General features: G+C 42.5%; 1 protein-coding gene across 3 annotated transcripts; it reads left to right on the forward strand.

The window, feature by feature from the left end:
- Nucleotides 1-1845: 1845 nt before the first annotated feature.
- LOC110515267 (ral guanine nucleotide dissociation stimulator-like 2) lies at nt 1846-22178 on the forward strand. 3 transcript variants are annotated; one of them, XM_036973050.2, is made up of 20 exons: nt 1846-2426; nt 3859-4028; nt 11356-11403; nt 11525-11608; nt 11844-12007; nt 12185-12241; nt 12328-12521; nt 12833-12936; nt 13735-13950; nt 14670-14773; nt 15539-15623; nt 16403-16462; nt 16788-16874; nt 17019-17051; nt 17354-17475; nt 17606-17695; nt 18804-18897; nt 19225-19449; nt 19668-19782; nt 19878-22178. In XM_036973050.2, exons 2-20 carry the CDS (start codon nt 3870-3872, stop codon nt 20048-20050), a joined length of 2214 nt encoding a protein of 737 aa, XP_036828945.2. In that variant the 5' UTR covers nt 1846-2426; nt 3859-3869; the 3' UTR covers nt 20051-22178. The 3 variants fall into 3 exon arrangements, with proteins under 3 accessions (XP_036828945.2, XP_090085230.1, XP_036828947.2); XM_090229104.1 differs by lacking the exon at nt 11356-11403 and having other exon boundaries at nt 1886-2426; XM_036973052.2 differs by lacking the exons at nt 1846-2426; nt 3859-4028 and adding an exon at nt 9732-10057.
- Nucleotides 22179-22241: the final 63 nt, after the last annotated feature.

The raw sequence follows: 22241 nt of genomic DNA on the forward strand, positions 1-22241 counted from the left end.
AATGACCCCTAGTCATGTTAATACGGGGCTTGTGCAGGGGTCATAAGGTTGACAACTTGACGCCTTTCATGTACTCTCCCTTTTGGAATAAAGATGCCTCTCACACACACAGCCGGGGCTTTGTGAGCAGTTCTGTCATGAGACAGAGCGGAGGGGAAGCAGACAGTCATGAGCTTCTGATAAAAACTAGGCAAAACTCAATGTGGCTAGTGTCCATAGAAGGGTTTAATTAAGAATATTAGAGTAAACTTTCAGAGATAGAAGGAAACAAGCACCATTAATAGGATATTGTGCTACTACATCCAGGGGTGTCATGGACAATGTTCCCTCTAATTGAGCACTGAGCCAATTTCAGGTCTGCTGAGCGCAAACTTTAACATTGTTAAAATGTACTATGAACCCTGAGGCTGTACCCGCTTTAAGTTACAGTTTTAACTGTGGCCAAGTAGGCTACTGTGGCTATTTGATTATAATGTAGGCCTACCAGTGTGGCCTACTATCAAAAATAATGAATAAAAAGCATTGCATAATATATTAACATGGAAATAACTGTTTAATCATTCAGTCCACAGTAGCAGCCAATGTGTGTTGTTCATTGTAGGCCTACATTCCATGAGACTTTTAGAGTACGGGCTGAGTCATGTGTTTCAATGCAATATAATCCTACTCCGATGCATTCGGCCTACAACAAAATCTCTTGCATGATTTGATTTGTTTCGGTATGTTGCATTTAAAGTGGATAATATTGCGTTGATTCAATCACCATTGCCCCAGTAAAGGGAAACAGTAATAGTGTTAACTAACAGTGAAAACTCTAGAAAGTTGAGTAAAGTTCAATCTCATGCTTCTCTCCATGGGATGATATTTCTTCTGCCTGCGTGGCAGTCTCAGGGATGCTTCGAGCCTGCACACAAGCAGCTTAGAGGGAACTTTGGTCATGAACCCATTATTATATAGGGGGGTTGTTCCCCCCTCTGTGAGTTGGAGAATTTTTACATGTTTCAAACACCTGAAACATTTTTTCCTGCAATCTAGAGCCATAATAATTATGACTATGTTAAAAATATATTTTTCTGCATAGGTTATCTAAGCATACCTCTTTATCTGTTCAATTGTTATTTTAATGAACATTGATTCTTCAATACCTTTTATACCTTAGGAGGTTAGTACAACTACCACACTGGTATATAGTATCATAGCCCTAAATATGCTTCTCTGCATCTCCACTAAAATCTGGGTAAAAGATTGAACGGAATTTGAGTCATTAGTAATTGCTTTCTTTTCTAAAGTCTAGCAGCTAAGATAGTTAGACTTGATTAATAGCCTGAAATGGCTTGGTAGCTACCCATGCATACCCCACAAGACATGTCACCAGAGGTCTCTTCAAAGTCCCCAAATCCAGAACAGACTATGGGAGGCGCACAGTAATACAAAGAGCCATGACTACATGGAACTCTATTCCACATGAAGTAACTCATGTAAGCAGTAAAATTGATTTTAAAAACAGATAGAAATACGCCTTATGGAACAGAGGGGACTGTGAAGAAACACAAACACTGGCACAGACACAGACACACATACACATGATAAGATACGCACTCTACACATGGATGTTGAATTGTAAATATGTGATAGCATATGATAGCCTGAGAGAACACACTAAATGTATTCGGTAAAGTGTTAGGAAATATAATATCTGTTTGGTCTTCTTGCTGTCAATTTGCAGTCTAGACTTTATTTTGAATTGTGTCCCGGCTCCCTGAACATCCGCTCAAAATAAATAGTCCCGCGGCTGAATCTAGTTGTTGATACCCTTATTTGTACCCTTATGGCCCCTGTGGGCATGACATCCTGTAATGCCTTCCAGCAGTGTCGGGTCAATTTCCTTTTGGAAATGTTTCCCCATACTGTCAGCATTGGAGAAAAAAAATGTGGCAGATAGCCTATTTCCATAGAGAACTATTGGTTTTGTTCTTAAACCCTAATTTTCGGAGCCCATAGATGACTTGACATGTTTAATATTGTACACCACACACAGTCCACATGGACTATATTTCCGAGATGACCACTTTTCCCCCCTCTCTCAGCCAGCGAAACAAGTGTAGGCTATGTTGTTAAACGCGCTGAGCACAAGTCTACAGGAACTGCGCCGTCAGAGCACAGAGAGAGAGAGAGAGAAGTGACGGAGTGTGCTGCACACGAATGTGCTCAGTGCTGCTATCAGCCGATAGAAGCTTGACAGGCGACCAGAGGGGGACACAGATACTGATAGAGGGGGAGAGAGACTCTCTTCCGACGTCGGTGCTGGAACGGATGAGCGCGACATTCGTCCACTAACCGGTTACCGTATATTCCACGGCGGCAGACACTACAGATATCCAATGCTGGCGGAATTTAGCTGACCATAGTTGGACACGCAACATTCAGTAAGTTCGTTCATACGATACAGCCATGAATGACACTTTGTATTTTCATAATCTCTTTAGTTGCAGGGCCCTCATAGCATTGAATATCATATGGCCTTCTATAAATAGGCCTAAACCTTATGTATTTGTGTTACTAAAGAAACAAATGCTTTACTCGCAAACTTTATCATCATATTCCGTTTAATCCCAATAGTGTCTTGTTTCCTATGAATTAAGGTGAACACAATTTGGTTGAGAAATCAATACAGCAGCACCCATCGGTTGGTTGAATTGAAAGGGAACGTGTCCAATTGGGGTGTGACCATCTGTAGCCTAGTTACAGTGTGGACTCACTCATGCAGACCAACATGTCATGTTTACCTTCCTCAAAAAGGCAGCAATGTCACGAATGGAAGTTATTCAGACCTTTGGATAACCGTTGGTTGGTTCTGATGACAAACTAACAGTCAGTATATAGACACATTTTACAGATATGTTTTCCTATTACCAATATATATTTTTTAACAACGCTAGGCCTAATTATATGCATTCCCTCAAGACTGAAATACACTTAAAAGTTTAGTACCATGTTTCCAAAGATGATGTGATTGAGTTGATTGGTGTCCCATATAAGCCTATTGTATAACAGTGCATGTAGGGTAGAAAAGTGTGTTTCATTTCACAGACAAAAAACTATATATAACAGGTAGCCCAAAACAAATCAAATCAAATTGTATTTGTCACAAGCGCCGAATACAACAGGTAGACCTTACAGTGAAATACTTACTTACAGGCCCTTAACCAACAATGCAGTTTTAAGAAAAATACCAACAAAAAAATAAATAAAGTAACAAATAATTAAAGAGCAGCAGTAAAATAAAATAACAATGAAAAGATGAAACATAAAATGTTTGTTATACCTATTTAAACACTTTTAGCATCATAACTGAAGTAATGACATTAGCCATACAAGAACAGCAAGTCTTGTGACATATCCACATGCTGTACATTCCTATACAGTAGCCTACACCACACTTGCTTGGCAAAAAATGTCCTGACACAGTTTCATTCATGTGAATCAGCAATGCATCATCGCATGAATATCTGCCATCTCTAAATATATATATAGTGGTACATGTCAACATCCTCATCCACTGTGTAACAGTGGTTTCTAGATTTCCATCATCATGGCAATCCACATCAGAGAGAAGGGAAAAGGAAGGAAGAGCTGGCATTCAAATTCAGTGCTGGAGCAGGGCACAGTGAAATGTAAATCATAAGCAAATCAACTGCTACCACCAAAGCTTTGGTACACAATTATTTTTATTGTAGGGTATATATACTATTGTGCTTCTTTTTTTTATGCCTTTCAGAGTTGGTTAAAGTCCATGAACAATGACATTTTCTGAGTTGAAAATTGAAATTGTGCCTATTGTTTATTTTGTGTCTCTAGCTGTTGGTGCCATGATCCCTCGTAGTATGCGAACAGGTGGGATGGCCCTGCCAGGGGTGGAGTCAAGGGATGTACCCCTCATTGGCTACCGGCCTTTAGCGCCTGACGATGTTCCCCTCAGCAGCCAATCAGGGCAAGTGACTGACTGTACTGGACTGGACTCTTCTGAGGTTGGAAGTGATTTTATATTTGATTAACTTGATTAGGAACATGTACTGTAAGTAACTCATTCACAGCAATTAAAATGCAGTAGTAGTTTCATTGTGATGAGAGACATCAAGGTGCAGTTGCACTTTAATACCTGTAAGATTATGGGGGGCACTGTTTCTTGTTCTCTCATATAAGCATACTTTCTCCAGTGGTCTCATATTAAAAAGGTTCACCAGATATGGTGAATCCAATAAATGGCTGATTTGATACAGAAGCACATCTGTGTCATATAATTTAAAGATGCATGTGCAGAAACGCAGGTTTTTCTCACAATGAATAACCTTTGTTAATGTTCCATTGGCCGAGACAGAGGCTGTAAAGGTTTTATCAGACTAGTTGTGGCAGTCAATTTCTGGGTTATTCTACTCTAGTCACACAGCCTTGTTGTTCTGTCACTGATGTCTGGGTTTTACTCCTTTTCAACCCTAAAGTACACAGATAATTGTTTCCATTGTAAGTTCTCGCCTCTTTTTAGGAAAGAATGTGTTTGTGAGATATTATACTACTTCATTTTTAACACTTAGGCCTATGTCATTTCATCACTTTGATTTTACAAATCATTATATTCACCCAATAATTGCAGACCTTATCAGGTCAATTTAAGATGAAAGCGTGATTGCCATTTAGTTGATTGTCTCTTAATTACATATCAATTAACTCCATCATTTCCCATTGACTAACTCTCATACACTTGCTACTTGGCTTTAGTGCGTAGTGCACATGATGCTCGTCTCATTGGCTTTGACTTCACTTAGCATGCAGTCTCAAGAAACTCCCCGGGGCTATAAAAAGAAGACACCAGCTGCAGTGGTAACTTCCCTCTTGTTCTGTTTGTGTCACATGACATGACCACTGTACCAAGTGTCTCGTGTTAAATAATCTATGGGTGGCCACCAGCCGGTGGGTCTATGTGTTGTGTGTTGTACACCTGCCACACCCCCATCTCCACTCAGATATCATAGGCCGGGTTTCAGAGGACATTCCAAGTGGAATTGAATCAAGCCACTTGTTCACTCTTTAATGAGGGAAACTTAGATGCATGTGAATGGATTTAGACAATGGGGTCAGACCTCACAATGACAATCCATCCCCCCTGCAGGCAATGAAACGTTTGCACACAGGGAAGCATGTTCTTTAGGTCAGGTTTCATAGATATGAGCTACATTTGTTTTGCAGGTATAGCTTGGTGGAATAATTTCAGTAGTATTTCAGCTTATCTTAAAATGGGGCCTATGGTTTGTCACATAGTTCTGTGGTGACCCATATAGTCTACTGAATATTCATTCTGAACAAAAAAAAACCTAAATGTCTTGCCGATATGACCCTGATAGTTAAAACAACCTTATGAACCAAAGATTTAAAAGAGATTTCAGATAAGACTTTGATATAAGGACATAGAGCAACTCTAGCATACCACCAGGGCTCACTTTAAAGAGTAGAGAGGGTACCATGGGATGCACAGATGAAAGCGTGAGAAGAAGAGCGGGGAAAGATGGGAGGACGGGGTGGGAGCCTGAGAGGGAGAGCAAGGGAGCTGCAAAAAAACAAACAATAGGCATCTTTAAATAAAACTTCAGAGGATATATTTACGAACCCCAATTGTATTGCTGTGTAAAGTAGTCAACAATATTTGTGTCAGCGGTGGGATTACGTTTTCACATGACAATAGCCTCCCATTTGCTCAGGCACCCATTTGCTCATACTGTATAACAACCATACATACTTATTTAAAAAGACAAAGCCCAAAATGTCTGATGTTGACAAACGAGTGACGGAGGTAGAACTTGAGACTGTGTAAAGACAGGGGGTGAAGATGGTGAGATTGTGAGGCTCTTTCCCGCCCTGCACCAATGCCTATCGTACGTAGTGGTCAGAGGAGGCCGGGTTGTGAGGGAAAGAGAAAGAGAAACAATAGCAGCTCGTCACGACAACACGTCCTGCTTCCTGTGTTTGTCTCCGCTCATTATGTACTTCCTCTATGGAGAGAAAATATGGAAATATAGAGACAGGGAGCATGTTGAATCATGAGAGAGGTTCCACATACAGAGTATAAACATTGAGTTAAAACTAGCAACGATGTGAAAAAGTGGGCGATCAAAAGAAAACATTGGACAAAATCTGTAAACATGAGCAGACAAAATGGGAGATTTGAATGATACAGTATTTGAGGGGAGTCAAGCAAATTTCCTTATCAAGATGTTTCTCATGGAATGAACCTCAGCCACTTACTTCCATAATTATTATCATCTGCTCCCTGGGCCAGCTTTTCCTTACAGCGGAGCAGCCAAGTCCTTGTATTGATTGTTGGGGAAAATGCACTCGAACAGATTCAAAGATTTTGCGCATTTGGTAGAACAGAAACACTGTAGGGGTTGTCACATGCCACAGTATTAGACATCCTCATTGGTGCCTCTGTTCCATTGCCACTCACAGACTGAGATGTGGTGATTGTGGTTGGTTGAGGTTGATGTGGATGGTCCCAAGTAAGTGGTTATACTGTAGCTAACTGTACCAGGAAGAGTTGTGGGTAAACTTAACCTTAGACCTACTGCTTGAGACAAAAACACAATACCATGGAAAAGGAGGCCTCTACAGTAGACCTATGTTAAAAATGTAAACAAGTTGTATTTAGACTCACTTTTACAACTGCAGTGCCTTAGAAACAGCGACTGTGCTGTTAGCCTAGTTCATAACACCCTGATTAGTTGAATGCACAGTGCTACTTTAGGCCTACAGTACAAAGGCTTCTCTGTTTTTCGTGACCTGTTGTAGGCTAGCATTAATGACAACACACAAATAATCATCTCCAAAAGTCCTGTGTTCTATGTTCTTTCTGTGTACATTGAGCTGAAATCCTCTTCAACTGGTTTGCAGTCCATGTATTTACACAACCTTCCTTCTGTCTGTTGCATAGAGTCATATGTGTGCAGAGAGTGCGTTTATAGGTGCTGGTAAACAGAGCTACAAAGGCTAACAAAGGCTAGTAGTCTATGCTAGCTAGCGTTCAAATGACAGTTTATTTGTCACATGCAGCGAATACCAGTGGTGTAAAGTACTTCAGTAAAAATACTTTTAAGTACTACTTATGTAGTTTTTTGAGGGTATCTGTATTTTACTTGACTATTTATATTTTTGTTTACTTTTACTTTTACTTCACCACGTTCCTTAAGAAAATATTGTCCTTTTTTACTCCATACATTTTCCTTGACACCCAAAAGTACTCGTTACATTTTGAATGCTTAGCAGGTCAAGGAAATAGTCCAATTCACGCACTTATCAACCGAACATCCCTGGTCATCCCTATTGCCTCTGATCTGGCGGAGTCACCAAACACACATACTTTGTTTGTAAATGATGTCTGAATGTTGGAGTGTGCCCATGGCTTTCCGTAAATTAAAGAAACAAGAAAATGCTGCCGTCTGGTTTGCTTAATATAAGGAATATTAAATGATGTATTCGTTTACTTTTGATACTTAAGTATATTTTAAACCAAATACTTTTAGGCTTTTCCTCAAGTCAAATTTTACTGGGTGACTTTTACTTTTACTTGAGTCATTTTCTATTAAGGTATCTTTACTTTTACTCAAGTATGACAGTTGAGTACTTTTCCCACCACTGTCGAATACAACCGGTGCAGACCTTACTGTGAAATGCTTACTTACAAGCCCTTAACCAACAATACAGTTCAAGAAATAGAGTTAAGAAAATATTTACTAAATAAACAAAAGTATTTTTTTAAATAAAAAGTAACACAGTAAAATAACAATAACGAGGCTATATACAGGGGGTGCCTGTACCGATTCAATGTGCGGGGGTACAGGTTAGTCGAGGTAATTTGTACATGTAGGTAGGGGTAAAGTGACTATGCATAGATAATAAACAGTGAGTAGCAGCAGTGTAAAAACAAAGGTGGGGGTGTCAATGTAAATAGTCTGGGTGGCCATTTGATTCATTGTTCAGCAGTCTGATGGCTTGGGGGTAGAAGCTGTTAAGGAGCCTTTTGGACCGAGACTTGGCGAACTGGTACCGCTTGCAGTGTGGTAGCAGAGAGAACAGTCTATGAATAGGGTGACTGGAGTCTTTGATCATTTCTTTGGGCCTTCCTCTGACACCCCCTAGTATATCGGTCCTGGATGGCAGGAAGCTTGGCCCCGGTGATGTACTCGGCCGTACGCACTACCCTCTGTAGCGCCTTATGGTTGGATGCCGTGCAGTTGCCATACCAGGCAGGGATGCAATCGGTCAGGATGCTCTTGATGGTGCAGCTGTAGAACTTTTTGAGGATCTGGTGACCCATGCCAAAACCTTTCAGTCTCGTGAGGGGGAAAAGGTGCTGTTGTGCCTTCTTCATGACTGTCTTGGTGTGTTTGGACCATGATAGTTTGTTGGTGTGGACACCAAGGAACTTGAAACTCTCGACCCGCTCCACTACAGCCCCGTCGATGTTAATGGGGGCCTGTTCAGCCCTCCTTTTCCTGTAGTCCACGATCGGCTCCTTTATCTTGCTCACATTGAGGGAGATGTGGTTGTTCTGGCACCACACTGCCAGGTCTCTGACCTCCTCCCTGGTTAACATGCTAACATTTGCTTATGCTAACAGCCAGACCTAGCTTCTACTAGTGCTAACAGTAACAGGTGAAAGTCTCCACCTGTGTGTCAACATGTGCTCACCCCCTAGTGTCGTTAGCCCGTTGTGTAAACAGGGCGTGTTTTCTGCTTTATTCATTGACTTGGAACATTTATGAACTGTCATTAGCATATGTCACATATTAACAGGTCAGAGCAGCTTACCGATCACAGCACCTGTACACAGCCCATCTGTAAATAGCCCACCCAACTACCTCATCCCCATATTGTTTTGTTTTTTTGCTCTTTTGCACCCCAGTATCTCTACTTGCACATCATCATCTGCACATGTATTACTCCAGTGTTAATGCTAAATTGTAATTATTTCGCCACTATGGCCAATTTATTACCCTTATTACCTCTCTAATGTTACTACATTTGCACACACTGTATATATATTTTTCTATTGTGTTATTGACTGTACGTCTGTTTATCCCATGTGTAACTCTGTGTTGTTGTTTTTTCACACTGCTTTGCTTTATCTTGGCCAGGTCGCAGTTGTAAATGAGAACTTGTTCTCAACTGGCCTACCTGGTTAAATAAAGGTGAAATAAATCCAAATGTAAAAAAGTGTCAGAGGATGTAATGATCCTCAGAGCAGGTTTGTTGAAATGTTGATGATGAAGGATGAGTTTAGTCAATTAGGTCTGCCTCTAAATGTACTCTATTCATTGTAGGAAGAGAGGTAGTCAAACAGGTTTAGTTACAGATGTAGGTCATTCACACAGGGAAAGAGAGTGGGAGAGAAGGAAGGAGGGATTGAAAGAGAGAAGGTATTGTTCAGCCAATCGCTGCAGGCCATCTCATTGTGTGTAGGCTATGTGAGTCCCCTGTGTGTTCAACAGTTGAGTCTAATATTATATCATCCCTCTCCTGTGTGTGTATGTATTATATGTGTGTCTCTGTCTGTCTGTCTGTCTGTCTGTCTGTCTGTCTGTCTGTCTGTCTGTCTGTCCGTCCGTCCGTCCGTCCGTCCGTCCGTCCGTCCGTCCGTCTGTCTGTGCCTGAGTGAGGGAGGGAGTGAGTGAGGGAGTGAGTGAGTGAGGGAGTGAGTGAGTGTATACGTTTGTATACGTCTATCTCTGTGTGTGTTATGGGTGTGTCCATGTGACGCAGGCACACAGAGAGGTTGGCCCTACCTAATGACGGCTCCAGGTGTGTTTGTGTGTTAAGTCCGAGAGCCAGACTAACTGAAAGACAAAGACAAACAATCCCTCGGTCATTGAAAAACGACGGTCAAGGAGGAAATAGGAAACTAAAAAGGCAGATGAAAGAAAGTGGACAAGATGGTGTTTGTAGCTTTCTTCTGAAGTTCTCAAAGAAGCTAAAGGCTTGTAGCCTGTCTGGACTTGTCGAGACAAAGGTAACTTGTGGTTTTTTTGGGTCAATGTCAATGAGATACAGATAGGGGGAAAGAGAATGCGCAACAGAAACATGCTGCAGTAGGTGGAGCAACATGTTCTGAACCTTTGTCATGATAATAGAGGGACTATGGATTTGTATTTTATTTGTATTGAACTTTTATTTAACTAGGCAAGCCAGTTGTGAACAAATTCTTATTTACAATGACGGCCTATTCTGGCCAAACCCTAACCCGGACGACGCTGGGCCAATTTTCCACCGCCCTATGGGACTCCCAATCACGTCCGGTTGTGATACAGCCTAGAATCGAACCAGAGTCTGTAGTTACACCTCTAGCACTGAGATGCAATGCCTTAGACCACTGCACCACTCGGGAGACCAAAAATAAGATACTTGCACTTTGAATGAAAATGATACATAACTGAGCATGGGCCTTTGGTACTCCAGTTAATTTGAATGAGGAAGTGGATACTGAAGGTGATTATAGAAGGCACCTCCACATGTAGAGAAAAAAAAAGGAAATTGATGGAGACGTTATAGGATACAGCAGTTGTTGCGTAACTGTGATGTCTGGTCAGTGGTCTATATGACCTGCTTTGAGCTTAATGCATTTGCACGTATATGTTGACCTGGATATTGCTCATCGTCCTATTGTGGTTGGATCTCAACTGAAGGGGGAAGTTAATGCAAAAGGAGGCAGTGCAATGCCCTAAAAAGCTTTTAAACGCGTTGACGTTGTTATGGTTTACATGTTGAAGGATTCACACATGACCAGTCTGACTTTTGTTTGTGAAACTGGATTGTTGATGTCAGACTAGTGATGCGTGCATTTTTCAGCCTGGAAAATCCCATTTTCATGGGCGTAAATGGCAGGGGGAGTGTAAACTGGTATATCCATTAATATATTACCCCTCAGGTACGTTAGGATGTTCTGCTGTTTTACTCGTAGTAGGCCTATTTCATGGAATGGTTCGGTGAATCTGTGAGCAGGTCATTTCAGCACAGTATCACAGCTGTTTTGCAAGTATTCAGATGGCAAGTGTATTTGATGTAATGTTATAATTTCTGTTGAAACGATGCATTGTTTGTGTTCCAGAACATATGAAAGATGTTGTGATCCATCGGTTTAGTTGCGTTTACAACTTTACTGTGTATTGTTTTGTTTTAAGACCTACTCTACTTCACTTACGACCTAATATTTCACCCAATAACATAATATGCTTCATGGGCACAACCTAAGGTTCTGGTTCTGGTCATGTGACAGTACTTCTATTTATTGTATGTTATTGTATTCCACAGGGGGAGACTTCCCCCATGAAGACAACTTGGTACTGTCCTCTGGACTTGGTAGGTCAATGCAACTTGAGATATGCATGAATAACTAGATTTTGGTGACAGTGGGAGGTTTGTGCTAGAGTACGAGTTATGCACGTATTTTACTGAATCATACTCTTTCTCTCTTCCTCAGTCTACTGTGTTGGAGGAGGAAGAGGACGGAGTGATATACAATGTAGTGGTGAAGCAACAGCGTAGCGCCCCCACCAGTGCAACAGTGAGAATACATACCATAATACACTGCACAGAAATTACAGTATAATTGTACCTTACATCCTTACACGTTATCTTTGTCTGATTTGTGAAATTGTTATAAATCTCTCTATTTCTTGCTCTATGTCTCCCCCTCTCTCGCTCGCCCGCTCGCTCGCTCCCTCCCTCCCTCCCTCCCTCCCTCCCTCCCTCCCTCCCTCCCTCCCTCCCTCCCTCCCTCCCTCCCTCCCTCCCTCCAGTCCAGCTCTCGTTCACAGTGTGTGAAGGCGGGAACAGAGGAGAAGCTGGTTCAGCACCTCCTCCACTCCTTCGCCATGGGAGACTCCTCCTTCATCACCATCTTCCTCGCCACCTATCGCTCCTTTACCTCAACCAAGAGAGTGCTGGATATCCTTATGGACAGGTGGGGAAGACAGAAGCAATGCATTGCACACCGGTTGTATGTAGTGTTACAAAATGTTTTGAAGTGCTGTAGAAAGACCAAGGGAAAGAAAGGCGACGTTGTGATGCCTCTGCGTTGCCCTGAAGAAACCATCTTTTGTCTATCTATTTTTTTCTTTTTTCTTCCCTCTTTCTCCAGATTGCAACATCCACCAGGAGAAAGTACAAAGAGTCAGATTAGGCAACCCTTCAACAGGTGAGTCTAATACTATATGTGTGTGTGTGTGTGTGCACTTCATGCATTTGTATAGATTTTCTCCCGTTCATCTCTCCCTCTCCCAGAGCGGTGTGTATGGTGTTCAGTATGTGGTTGTCGGAGTATCCTGAGGACTTCCGCATTCTGGGAGAGCCCGGTCTCCTGCTCCGCCTGGCCCCCCTGCTGCCCTCCGACCCCTCTGGGACAGAGATCAGGGGTCGCCTCCTCAGACTGGCACAGGAGCTCAGTGAACAGGCCCTACTGCCTGACTCTAGTTCAGGTCACTATACACTCTGGGTTTATGACAGTCAACCTGAGGTTTTATGAGGATTTTGTGGGTGGCATAACCGTAGATATATATATGGGCAGAACTCTCCTCCAAATTGTTTCCAGTAGTTTTCTGTGATGATCTTCAGTGTTCTATTCCCACTGTCTGCTGTCTACCATCCAAATCTGGTGGAACCTGCTTCTGTAACAACCACCCTGATGTGTCTTTCCACTGCCAACCCGACTGAATAAGCCTTTCATTTGTATCAGTTAATATAGACCTACATTCATTGGGATTAGTATTGAATCATCTCTGCCGTTTAGATAGGACCACCCCCAGCCCTGCTGACCCCACTAAGTTTGATCCCACCAATATCCTGGGCTTCCCCGCTGGGCTGATTGCTGAGCAGCTCACCAAGATAGAAACGGTGGGTTTAACCTCTGAACCCTACAGTATCATTACTCCTCCTAACCTTGTATAGATCATGGGAACATGCACTTAGCTACAGTCTTAATTGTGTTCCTCTTTTTCAATTGTTACGTCTCTCTGACCCTTTCCTACTCATACTGGACATGTTTGCCACTTGCAGTCTCTCTGGCTATGCCTTGCTCTCTCCCTCTCTCTCTCTCTCTCTGTCTGACTGTCTCTCTGTGTCTATCTTTCTTTTTCTCTCTCTCTCTCTCTCTCTCTCTCTCTCTCTCTCTGTCTGACTGTCTCTCTGTGTCTATCTTTCTCTCTCTCTCTCTCTCTCTCTCTCTCTCTCTCTCTCTCTGTCTGACTGTCTCTCTATGTCTATCTTTCTTTTTCTCTCTCTCTCTCTCTCTCTCTGTCTGACTGTCTCTCTGTGTCTATCTTTCTTTCTCTCTCTCTCTCTCTCTCTCTCTCTGTCTGACTGTCTCTCTATGTCTATCTTTCTTTTTCTCTCTCTCTCTCTCTCTCTCTCTCTCTCTCTCTCTCTCTCTCTTTGTCTGACTGTCTCTCTTTGTGTCTCTCTCTCTCTGTCTCTCTTTCTTTGTCTTTTTCTGTCTCTGTCTCTCTTTCTTTGTCTCTCTCTCTCTGTCTGACTGTCTTGGTGTCTCTCTCTCAGTGCCTCTCTTTCTCGCTCTCTCAATCTTTACTCACTCTCTCCCTCTTTTCCCTCAATCATGGTCCCTCACTCACTCACTCACTCACTCACTCACTCACTCACTCACTCCTTACCTCTTCCCCCACTCTCTCCTAACAGGAACTGTTTGTGCGTTTGGTCCCGTACCACTGCCTGGGCTCCCTGTGGTCTCAGAGGGACAAGAAAGGCCGCGAGGGTGTATGTTGGTCCGTCCGGGCCACTGTACGCCAGTTCAACCGGCTGGCCAATGCCGTGATGGCTTCGTGCCTGTGGCCCACGCAGCTCCGCAGCCAGCAGAGAGCCTGCCTTCTGGAGAAATGGATCAGCGTGGCAGAGGTCAGCTGGTCATCATTACAATAGAATAACTTTATTGTCCACACACACCCGTTGAGTTTGGAAACAGCATTCCTCTGGAGGAATTTCAAGGTTAAATACCTCGCTCAAGGACACAACAGCAATAGGTTTGGGATTTTGAGTTGAAGTAAGAGAGTGGGGAGCAGAATACTAAGCTGTCTTTCTCAAAACATTAACAAGACAACACTGTACTTGACTTTCCCCATAACACTTTCCTCTCTCTATAAAGGTGCTCACAGTAGATGTAGTACTGCCATCCTGTAACTTAGGAGAACAGTAGAAGCTTGCAGCAGGGCTGTTCCTGCTGACTCCACACACACAATCACATACACTTTCCTGCTTACTTGCTTACACGCTCCCCCCCCCCCCCACACACACACACACACTGTCCGCAGGTTGTTATGGACACATGAGCAAGCTGAGTCACGGCCAGACCTCTTTCTCCTTCACGACTAAAAGCCTAGCTAGCTCCTGTGTGTGTGAAGGAACTTGTTTGGAAACACACACAGTCTCACACACACTCTCAGCCTAGATATAATTTGTTGCCAAGACACTCACGTCACCTCATCAACAGGTTTTTATGGGAGAAGTCACTTTAGAAATGTACATAGTTGACCATGTCAGACAGCGAGTGCCAAACAACCCCATTGATCCGGCGGCAGGTATTCTCAGACAATGCTGCACTGTGTGTGTTTCAACAGGAATGCAGAGCCAGGAAAAACTTTTCGTCTCTCTATGCCATCGTGTCTGCCCTGCAGAGTAACCCAGTACACAGACTAAGGAGGACGTGGCTAGAAACTGACAGGTTGGTGGAGGAAGCATTTTGATTGGTATAACAGAAAAACATACTTTAACAAATGTATATATATCCTTGTATGTTTGTTGGATAGAGAGCGATACACTCTTAGGAAAAAGTGTTCCAAAACGGTTCTGCGGCTGTCCCCATAGGAGAACCCTTTTTGTTTCCTGGTAGAACCCGTTCTACATGGAACCCAAAAGGGTTCTACCTGGAACCAAAAGGGGTCCTTCTATGCGGAAAGCTGAAGAACCCTTTTTAGTTATATTTATAGGTAAAGGCGAGTGTGTTGAAATGGGCAGCCTGGTTTGAACTCATGCTACAGCAGAACATATGCACTGGAGGCAGTGGCCGAGACCACTTGACCACCCTAGGCCACACCAAAACGTAGTTCTATTGCAGATGTTTTCATGGTATTGTCATTTCCATAACAGTGTCATTCTCGTAACACTATCATTGTCATGACTTTCTTCTTTTTTCTTTTCTACAACACAGCCATTTCAATAACTCAGGAATTTAGTCACATTGTCATTGATATAACACCATCCTTTCCCACAGTCAACCATATTTAACGTTCCAAAACACTACAGCAGTTGATCATCTCATCTTGTTATCATTTCCCCAATCGTAGCTAAATTAATCATGGCTAGCTGATTCGTTTGGATGTGGATTATAGTAAGACCCAGTAGACAGCAGAGAAATGTCAGTCCAGGCCCCTAATACCTTCTTTGGGTGCATGGCTCATTGTTGTTGTCATGTGACTCTGTCTGACAGGGAAGCAGTGAGGAGGTACGAGGAGCTGTCCAACATTTTCTCTGAGAAGGACAACTACTCCCAGAGCAGGGAGCTGCTGAAAGAGGTGAGTCACAGTGATTGAGAGTTACTGCACACACGCACTCACACACACACAACACGCACGTACTGTATGTACATACGCATGTACACACGCACACACAGAGACACAGACACACACACACACTGACGGACATCCCATAATACAAGCAATATGAGCTAAGGACAGGTCTCATGTGATCTGTCGTCACAGATCACACCAAAGGTGTTTTACTCATCTCAAATCCATAGACGTTCAAGAGCGGTTGCACTACACAGATCCAGTGTAAGCATTACTCCGGGGCTAAAAATGACTTTGAATCATGAATCATGAATCATGCCTTATAACCCAGAGGAAGGCTTCATCTGGGGGTGTACAGCCTCTCAATGTCAACGTCCTGTCAATCTAAATTCACCCGTTTCTCAACATGTATTGCATTTAGGATGGAATGTGAGTTTCTGACGGGGGTCTGGAAATCGGTAGGATTAGCAGCATTTTCATTCACTGTTTATACGTTGTGCATGCATCAGTACCTTTTACATTAGCTGCAATTTCACCAAGGCATCCACACAGGAATTCATCGAAACATGACGGAGCTTTCATTTGAAAGCTTCACTCCAGGCTTTGATGTTGGAAAAATATCACACTGCCTTCTGCAGTGCTTTGATAATTTACCAAGCAGGCTGCTTCCTTACCCTCTCAGTTTGTCTGGAATTGAGGGCCTACTACCCAGTTACTACACAGGGTTTAAATTCTACATTGTGTTCCAGATTGTCATGCTTAGATGTTTGTCTGTTTTTTTTCAGGAGGGGACTTCGAAGTTCGCCAACCTGGACGGCAAGATGAACAACAGGAGACAGATAGGAGTAAGTGCTCTTATAAGCGAGTTTGAAGTCACTCACAAAGCTCATTATCATTTTGCCTTGAAGGAAGAAGCATGGAACATACTTTCCAAGGGCATCAACTAACCCTTTGCTTATGTAACGTAATGCAATGCTGGTATTTCTTCAATAGAGGAATCGTTGATGGTTAAGTAAGGACAACTTGATGTACAGCACATTCACCGGTCTTAACCCAAGGTTCTCCGTTGAGCATGCATTGAGTAGGCTTCATCTGTGTCTGGGAAGCCTGAAGCCCCATGCCTCTGTTTTTGCTTTTCATTATTCTCCACCCTTCCCCTCTCTCACACAGTCCAGTGCCCAGGGCACAGTACCCTACCTGGGGATCTTCCTCAAAGACCTCACCATGCTGGACACGGCCGTCAAAGACAGACTGGAGGTGAGTCCCTTCATATACAGTCATTTATCCCCCATCATGTGTCCAGCAACGGGAAGTTGGTCATAAGCTCCGGTGGTGAAGTTGTAGTTGGTTTACCAAAAAGTTGCATTGACAGTGACATAATATCCTGTTCCTCCATTTCAGAACGGCTACGTCAACTTTGATAAGAGGAGACGAGTAAGTGATGCGGTCAGGGCCTTTGCACTGCTGCTGTTTAGATTCCTCAGAACCCGCTGTCCACGTGTTGAGTTATTCCAGGATCCAGACCAATTTATTAGCCTCTGGCTCAACACAGCAGAGGGTCTTCATAAATTGCTTTTCTGTTGTGCCTCTCATTAAACGTGTGGCAGTGTACTGAATTCTGAAGCAGTGCGTTCATGCACATATTCATGTTTAACTGCTAGCGTTTCGACTGATAATGTGCCATTGGTACTGGAGAGTCATTTGATGTTCATAATGATTTGTTTTTCTCTTTGCAGGAGTTTGAGGTTTTAGCTCAGATCCGACTACTGCAGTCCTCCTGTAAAAACTGTGTTTTCCTCACCGACGAGGCATTCCTACAGTGGTACCAAAGTGTACCCTCGTTAAATGAAGAAGAAAGGTAAGCCGTGATTCTCTTTTGGTTTTTATTCATTTTTACAATCAAACCATTCCCGTTTGTACAAACATGTTATTTCAAACGGAACACTACAACTATGATGATCGCTAATCACATGACATGATGTCTGCAGTTACAGACTGTCCAATGAAATTGAGGTGCCGTGCGAACCGAGCTCTGGTCGTACCCTGAACCCTACAGTCATCATCACACGGTGCCCAAAGTAATGTGGCCTATTATTACACTCTACACACAACATGGAAGTAGTATTCACTGCAGATACCTTTCACTATTTATAGTGAAATACATTGGTTATATGGGCTCAGTACTATTGTATAAGAATGGCCAGTCAGCATTTTCTGTGAACTATCCTACACTACATGACCCAAAAGTATGTGGACACCTGCACGTCAAACATCTCATTCCAAAATCACGGGCATTAATATGGAGTTGGTCCCGCCTTTGCTGCTATAATGTCATCCACTCTTCTGGGAAGGCTTTCCACTAGCTGTTGGAACATTGCTGCGGGGACATGCTTCCATTCAGCCACAAGTGCATTAGTAAGGTCGGGCACTGATGTTGGGCGATTAGGCCTGGCTCGCAGTTGGCGTTCTAATTCATCCCAAAGGTGTTCAATGGGGTTGAGGTCAGGGCTCTGTGCAGGCCAGTCAAGTTCTTCCACACCGATCTCGACAAACCATTTCTGTATGGACCTCGCTTTTTTCAGCACTAGGCAGTCCCGTTCTGTGACCTTTTGTGGCCTACCTCTTCGTGGCTGAGCCATTGTTGCTCCTAGATGTTTCCACTTCACAATAACAGTACTTACAGCTGTAGCAGGACAGAAATTTGGCGAACTGACTTGTTGTAAAGGTGACATCCTATGATGGTGCCACATTGAAAGTCACTAAGCTCTTCAGTAAGGTCATTCTACTGCCAATGTTTTTTGTCTATGGAGATTGCATGGCAGTGTGCTCGATTTCATACACATGTGAGCAACAGGTGTGGCTGAAATAGCCGAATCCACTAATTTGAAGGGGTGTCCACATATTTGACTGTCAAATTTGTAGTAACGTGGCCATAAGTAATCAGTTGTGGAAAATTGACTTGGGAGGGTCTGGGGGTAAGTCCTCTGTACTTTTTTCTATTAAATATATCCTCACACAGTGCAAGAGCTGGTAAATGAACATACAACATTGGAAAGAGCTGAAAGCCAAACTTGGACATTTACTATGTATTTCTCAGGGGTTGAGTAAAATGTTTTGTAGGTTGTTGTCAGGCAGATTATGGTGCATGATGAACATACATGATATGATTCTCTCACCTCCTTACAGCCTGAATTCCTCCAGGACCAGCCTTGTTGCTGACAGTGACGGTCTTTTTTACATCCCCTCCCCCGTCTGTCACTTTCTTTCCAAATTCACTAAGGTAAGAATAAGACCTAACATTTACATTTTACGTACTTTCCCAAAAATATATTTGCATTGCCAGCTAGGATTGCAGAGCATGTAATTACTATTCAGGTACAAATGTTGCTGTTTACTAGTAATCAAATATGATTGTTTTAAAACAAATGCATGTCGTAAAAACATACAGAAGAGCACTTTTCAAAGAGGAAAATCTTTGATCTTTTATAATTCTCTTCTGTGTCTTTTTATTTGCTTTGGCCTTCACGGAACAGACACTTTTTTTTATCTTGTCATATCAATAAGTATGTTTTTATTTTTTTTATTTTCATCACTATTATTATTTCAGCATATGAAATCCCCCTCAGTTTCCTGTCTGGATGTTGACTCCTCCCATCTCACCAATGACCCCATCCCGTCTGCATTGACACCATCCACTCCCGTCAAATCACATCGTCGATCAGTCTCCTGTGGCAACAATCCCACCAATAACAACAAAGGGTCTGGGCCTGATATGCGGATCGTCAGGATACGGATGGATTTACAAGATGGGAATATGTACAGAAGCATACTGGTACTGAGCCGAGATAATGACACATTTTGAGATATTTGCCTTTTTTGGAATCAAATTATACACTGGACTGCACCCTGCACTCATGACTATTTACTTTAATCCACAAATATCTGTTAATGATAGTAATCCAAAATATTTCCTCAGGTTGTACACAGGATATTATAACCAGGAGTCAAGCTGTCTGGTATCATTGTCGTTCTTCCTCTCTGTTTCCTCAGGTGACAAACAATGACAAGACGCCCACTGTGATCAGTTCTGCCTTAGATAAACACAGTCAGGACCCCAAACAGGCATCCAGATATGAGCTCATCCAACTATTGCCCGAGGGAAAGGGTAAAGACATTTCTCAACCCGACCATGCAAAGTCACTTTAACAGTTCTCTGTTCATATTGATTGTAGTGATGACTTTTCTTGTTCTGCCCTGTAGAGTTGGTCATCCCTGCCACAGGAAACGTCTTCTATGCCATGACTTCCTCTAGTGTGGACTTCCTGCTGCGCAGACAAGGAGGCAACACCCATTTTCGCTCTCAACCAATCAGCACAGAAACCAGTGCCACCTTTCCTCGAATCAAAGCCAAGGGGCGGAGACTGTTTTTTTGACAACAACTCTTTCACAAATAGGCTACATCTGAGACATAATGTAGCTAGTTCTTCTCAAGGACAGGTGACGATAAGAATGCAGGCAGATATCTCAGTGAGATGTGGCCTTGTCTTTCCTAATCTTTTTCCGAAGTGGAAACACATTCTGACCGAGCTTGTTCAAGCAAAATGTATCCTGAAACCTGTCTGAACTTGTTTGATGACCGTGTTCTTACCTGGGACATTTCAATAAATATGCAGCCCGTTTGTGTATACCAGGGAGGCCATTAGTGTAGAAGGGTGCATGTCTCTGGTTGGCAATGCATACTACTGCAAATATACACCGAGAACAAGACTAATGCAAATCTTTAACTGATGGTGAATGGTGCTGTTTCTTAAGTCTCTCTGACCATTGGCATCTAATTTCCTATTTAACCAAATGGAATGGCCTTGTAACCAAGAGCAACTGAGGAATCCAAATCATCTTGCGTATTTGAGGAATGTGCCTCCTCAGGTTCCATCATAGAGATGAGTTGATAGTAGAGAACTTCATTAAATCAATGACCTCCTTGAATTGACCATGACATCAAAGTTTAAAATTTCTCCATAGAGAGTGGACATCTACTATGTATGACGACATATGTATGACGACATATTACGTATGCAAGGTGTTTCAAGAATATGAATGGTGGGGAGAGCACTGGGCTGACATTATGACACAATGCATCTGAATAAGTGACAGAGTCACTGAAACCTCTCATTATAGCAAAGCACAGGGGCTCATCAAAATGTTTTAACTATGTACTTTGTATGTATACATATGTTTTTTTTTTATGTGTTGACGATGTCATGATTGTGTTTACATTCACAAGGAGCAATCAACAAGTGTCAGAATGACATGTTATTCATTTTGATGTAACAGGAAATATATGAAATTGCCCCAAATTGCAACCATTTCAAATGGGCACAACACGTTACAAAGATAAACATGATCATTTCACTTGGGTTTTGTGCATACATATTGAATGATAGCTCCAGTAGTATCTTATGTAAAATACAACACATTTACAGATACAGCCTTGCCACTCCCATATAGAAGTCATATTTTGAGTATTAACCATTAGGCATAACATCAACCCACAAACTCTTAACCTAAACAATTCATGTGAAGACACTAATGAAAGTCCAGACTATGTTGTGCGTATTGAAAAGATGTCTACCATTGCACCTGAATACTAAACTTTTCAATACAGCATAAGCTAACCTTCATCAATGGTCTCTGAATGGGTTTAGTTGGTAGTTGCAATGGAAGTCTGTCTGAAATGTACTTCAACCAGTGCACCCAAAGTCAGTCCTCAAAGACCCATGCCAGGTTAGTGAGTTATTCTCACCAATCACTGAATGATGTTTTATTGATATCTTCTCTGACATTTGATAGAGATCTGACAGCTTTTAAGGTTTCATTATGCAATGTCTTTAGTCCAGGAACTGAATGTAGAGGGTTTTGCAGAAGGCTCTGCTTCTATCCAATGAGGATGAGACCAGTAGGAAGGAAAACCTGTATGCATAAGGGCACATGGGGAACAGATTGTGGAAGGCCCTAACTGATGAACTCTTGTGAACTCTGGCCACACTACCCAGTGCTGTTGAAGTCTCTACTAAGGCTGAAGCATAGACACGGTAGTTCCAGGGAGAGGAGAGAGGATTCTGGGTAACGCAATTTGATGAAGTGTTAGCGCCAGGCTAAGCTACTGATTGTTTAGTGCCTTTCTCTCATTGGTGCTTGAGCCACTTAAAGTGTCCCAAATGGCACCCTATTCCCTAATAGAGTGTTACTTTTCACCAGAGCCCCATGGGCCCTGGTCAAAAGTAGTGCGCTTAATAGGGTGCCATTTGACATGAAGCCTCTGTGATGTATGCATTGGAATGTACAGTACATATGATGTACATTCACAGTGCTGTATATGCTGGCATGTTTATGCACTACATACGCCCTATTTGTTTTTGTGTGATACATTTCCTTTTTCTATGGATGCATTTTGATGTGACGGTAATATGAGGAATTTCTATGCAACTCCCCGGATGTGTGCCGTAACTCTGCCGTGTCTATTCTTACCAAATAAATGTACACAGATGTACATCTAAAAGATTCAGACTGTGGTTTAGTATCTAGCTTGTTGGTGGATGAGGAAGTTTAATGAAGAACATGATG

This window comes from Oncorhynchus mykiss, chromosome 3 (genome assembly GCF_057628025.1).
Source record: "Oncorhynchus mykiss isolate SJ-2025 chromosome 3, ASM5762802v1, whole genome shotgun sequence".
Classification (NCBI taxonomy): domain Eukaryota; kingdom Metazoa; phylum Chordata; class Actinopteri; order Salmoniformes; family Salmonidae; genus Oncorhynchus; species Oncorhynchus mykiss.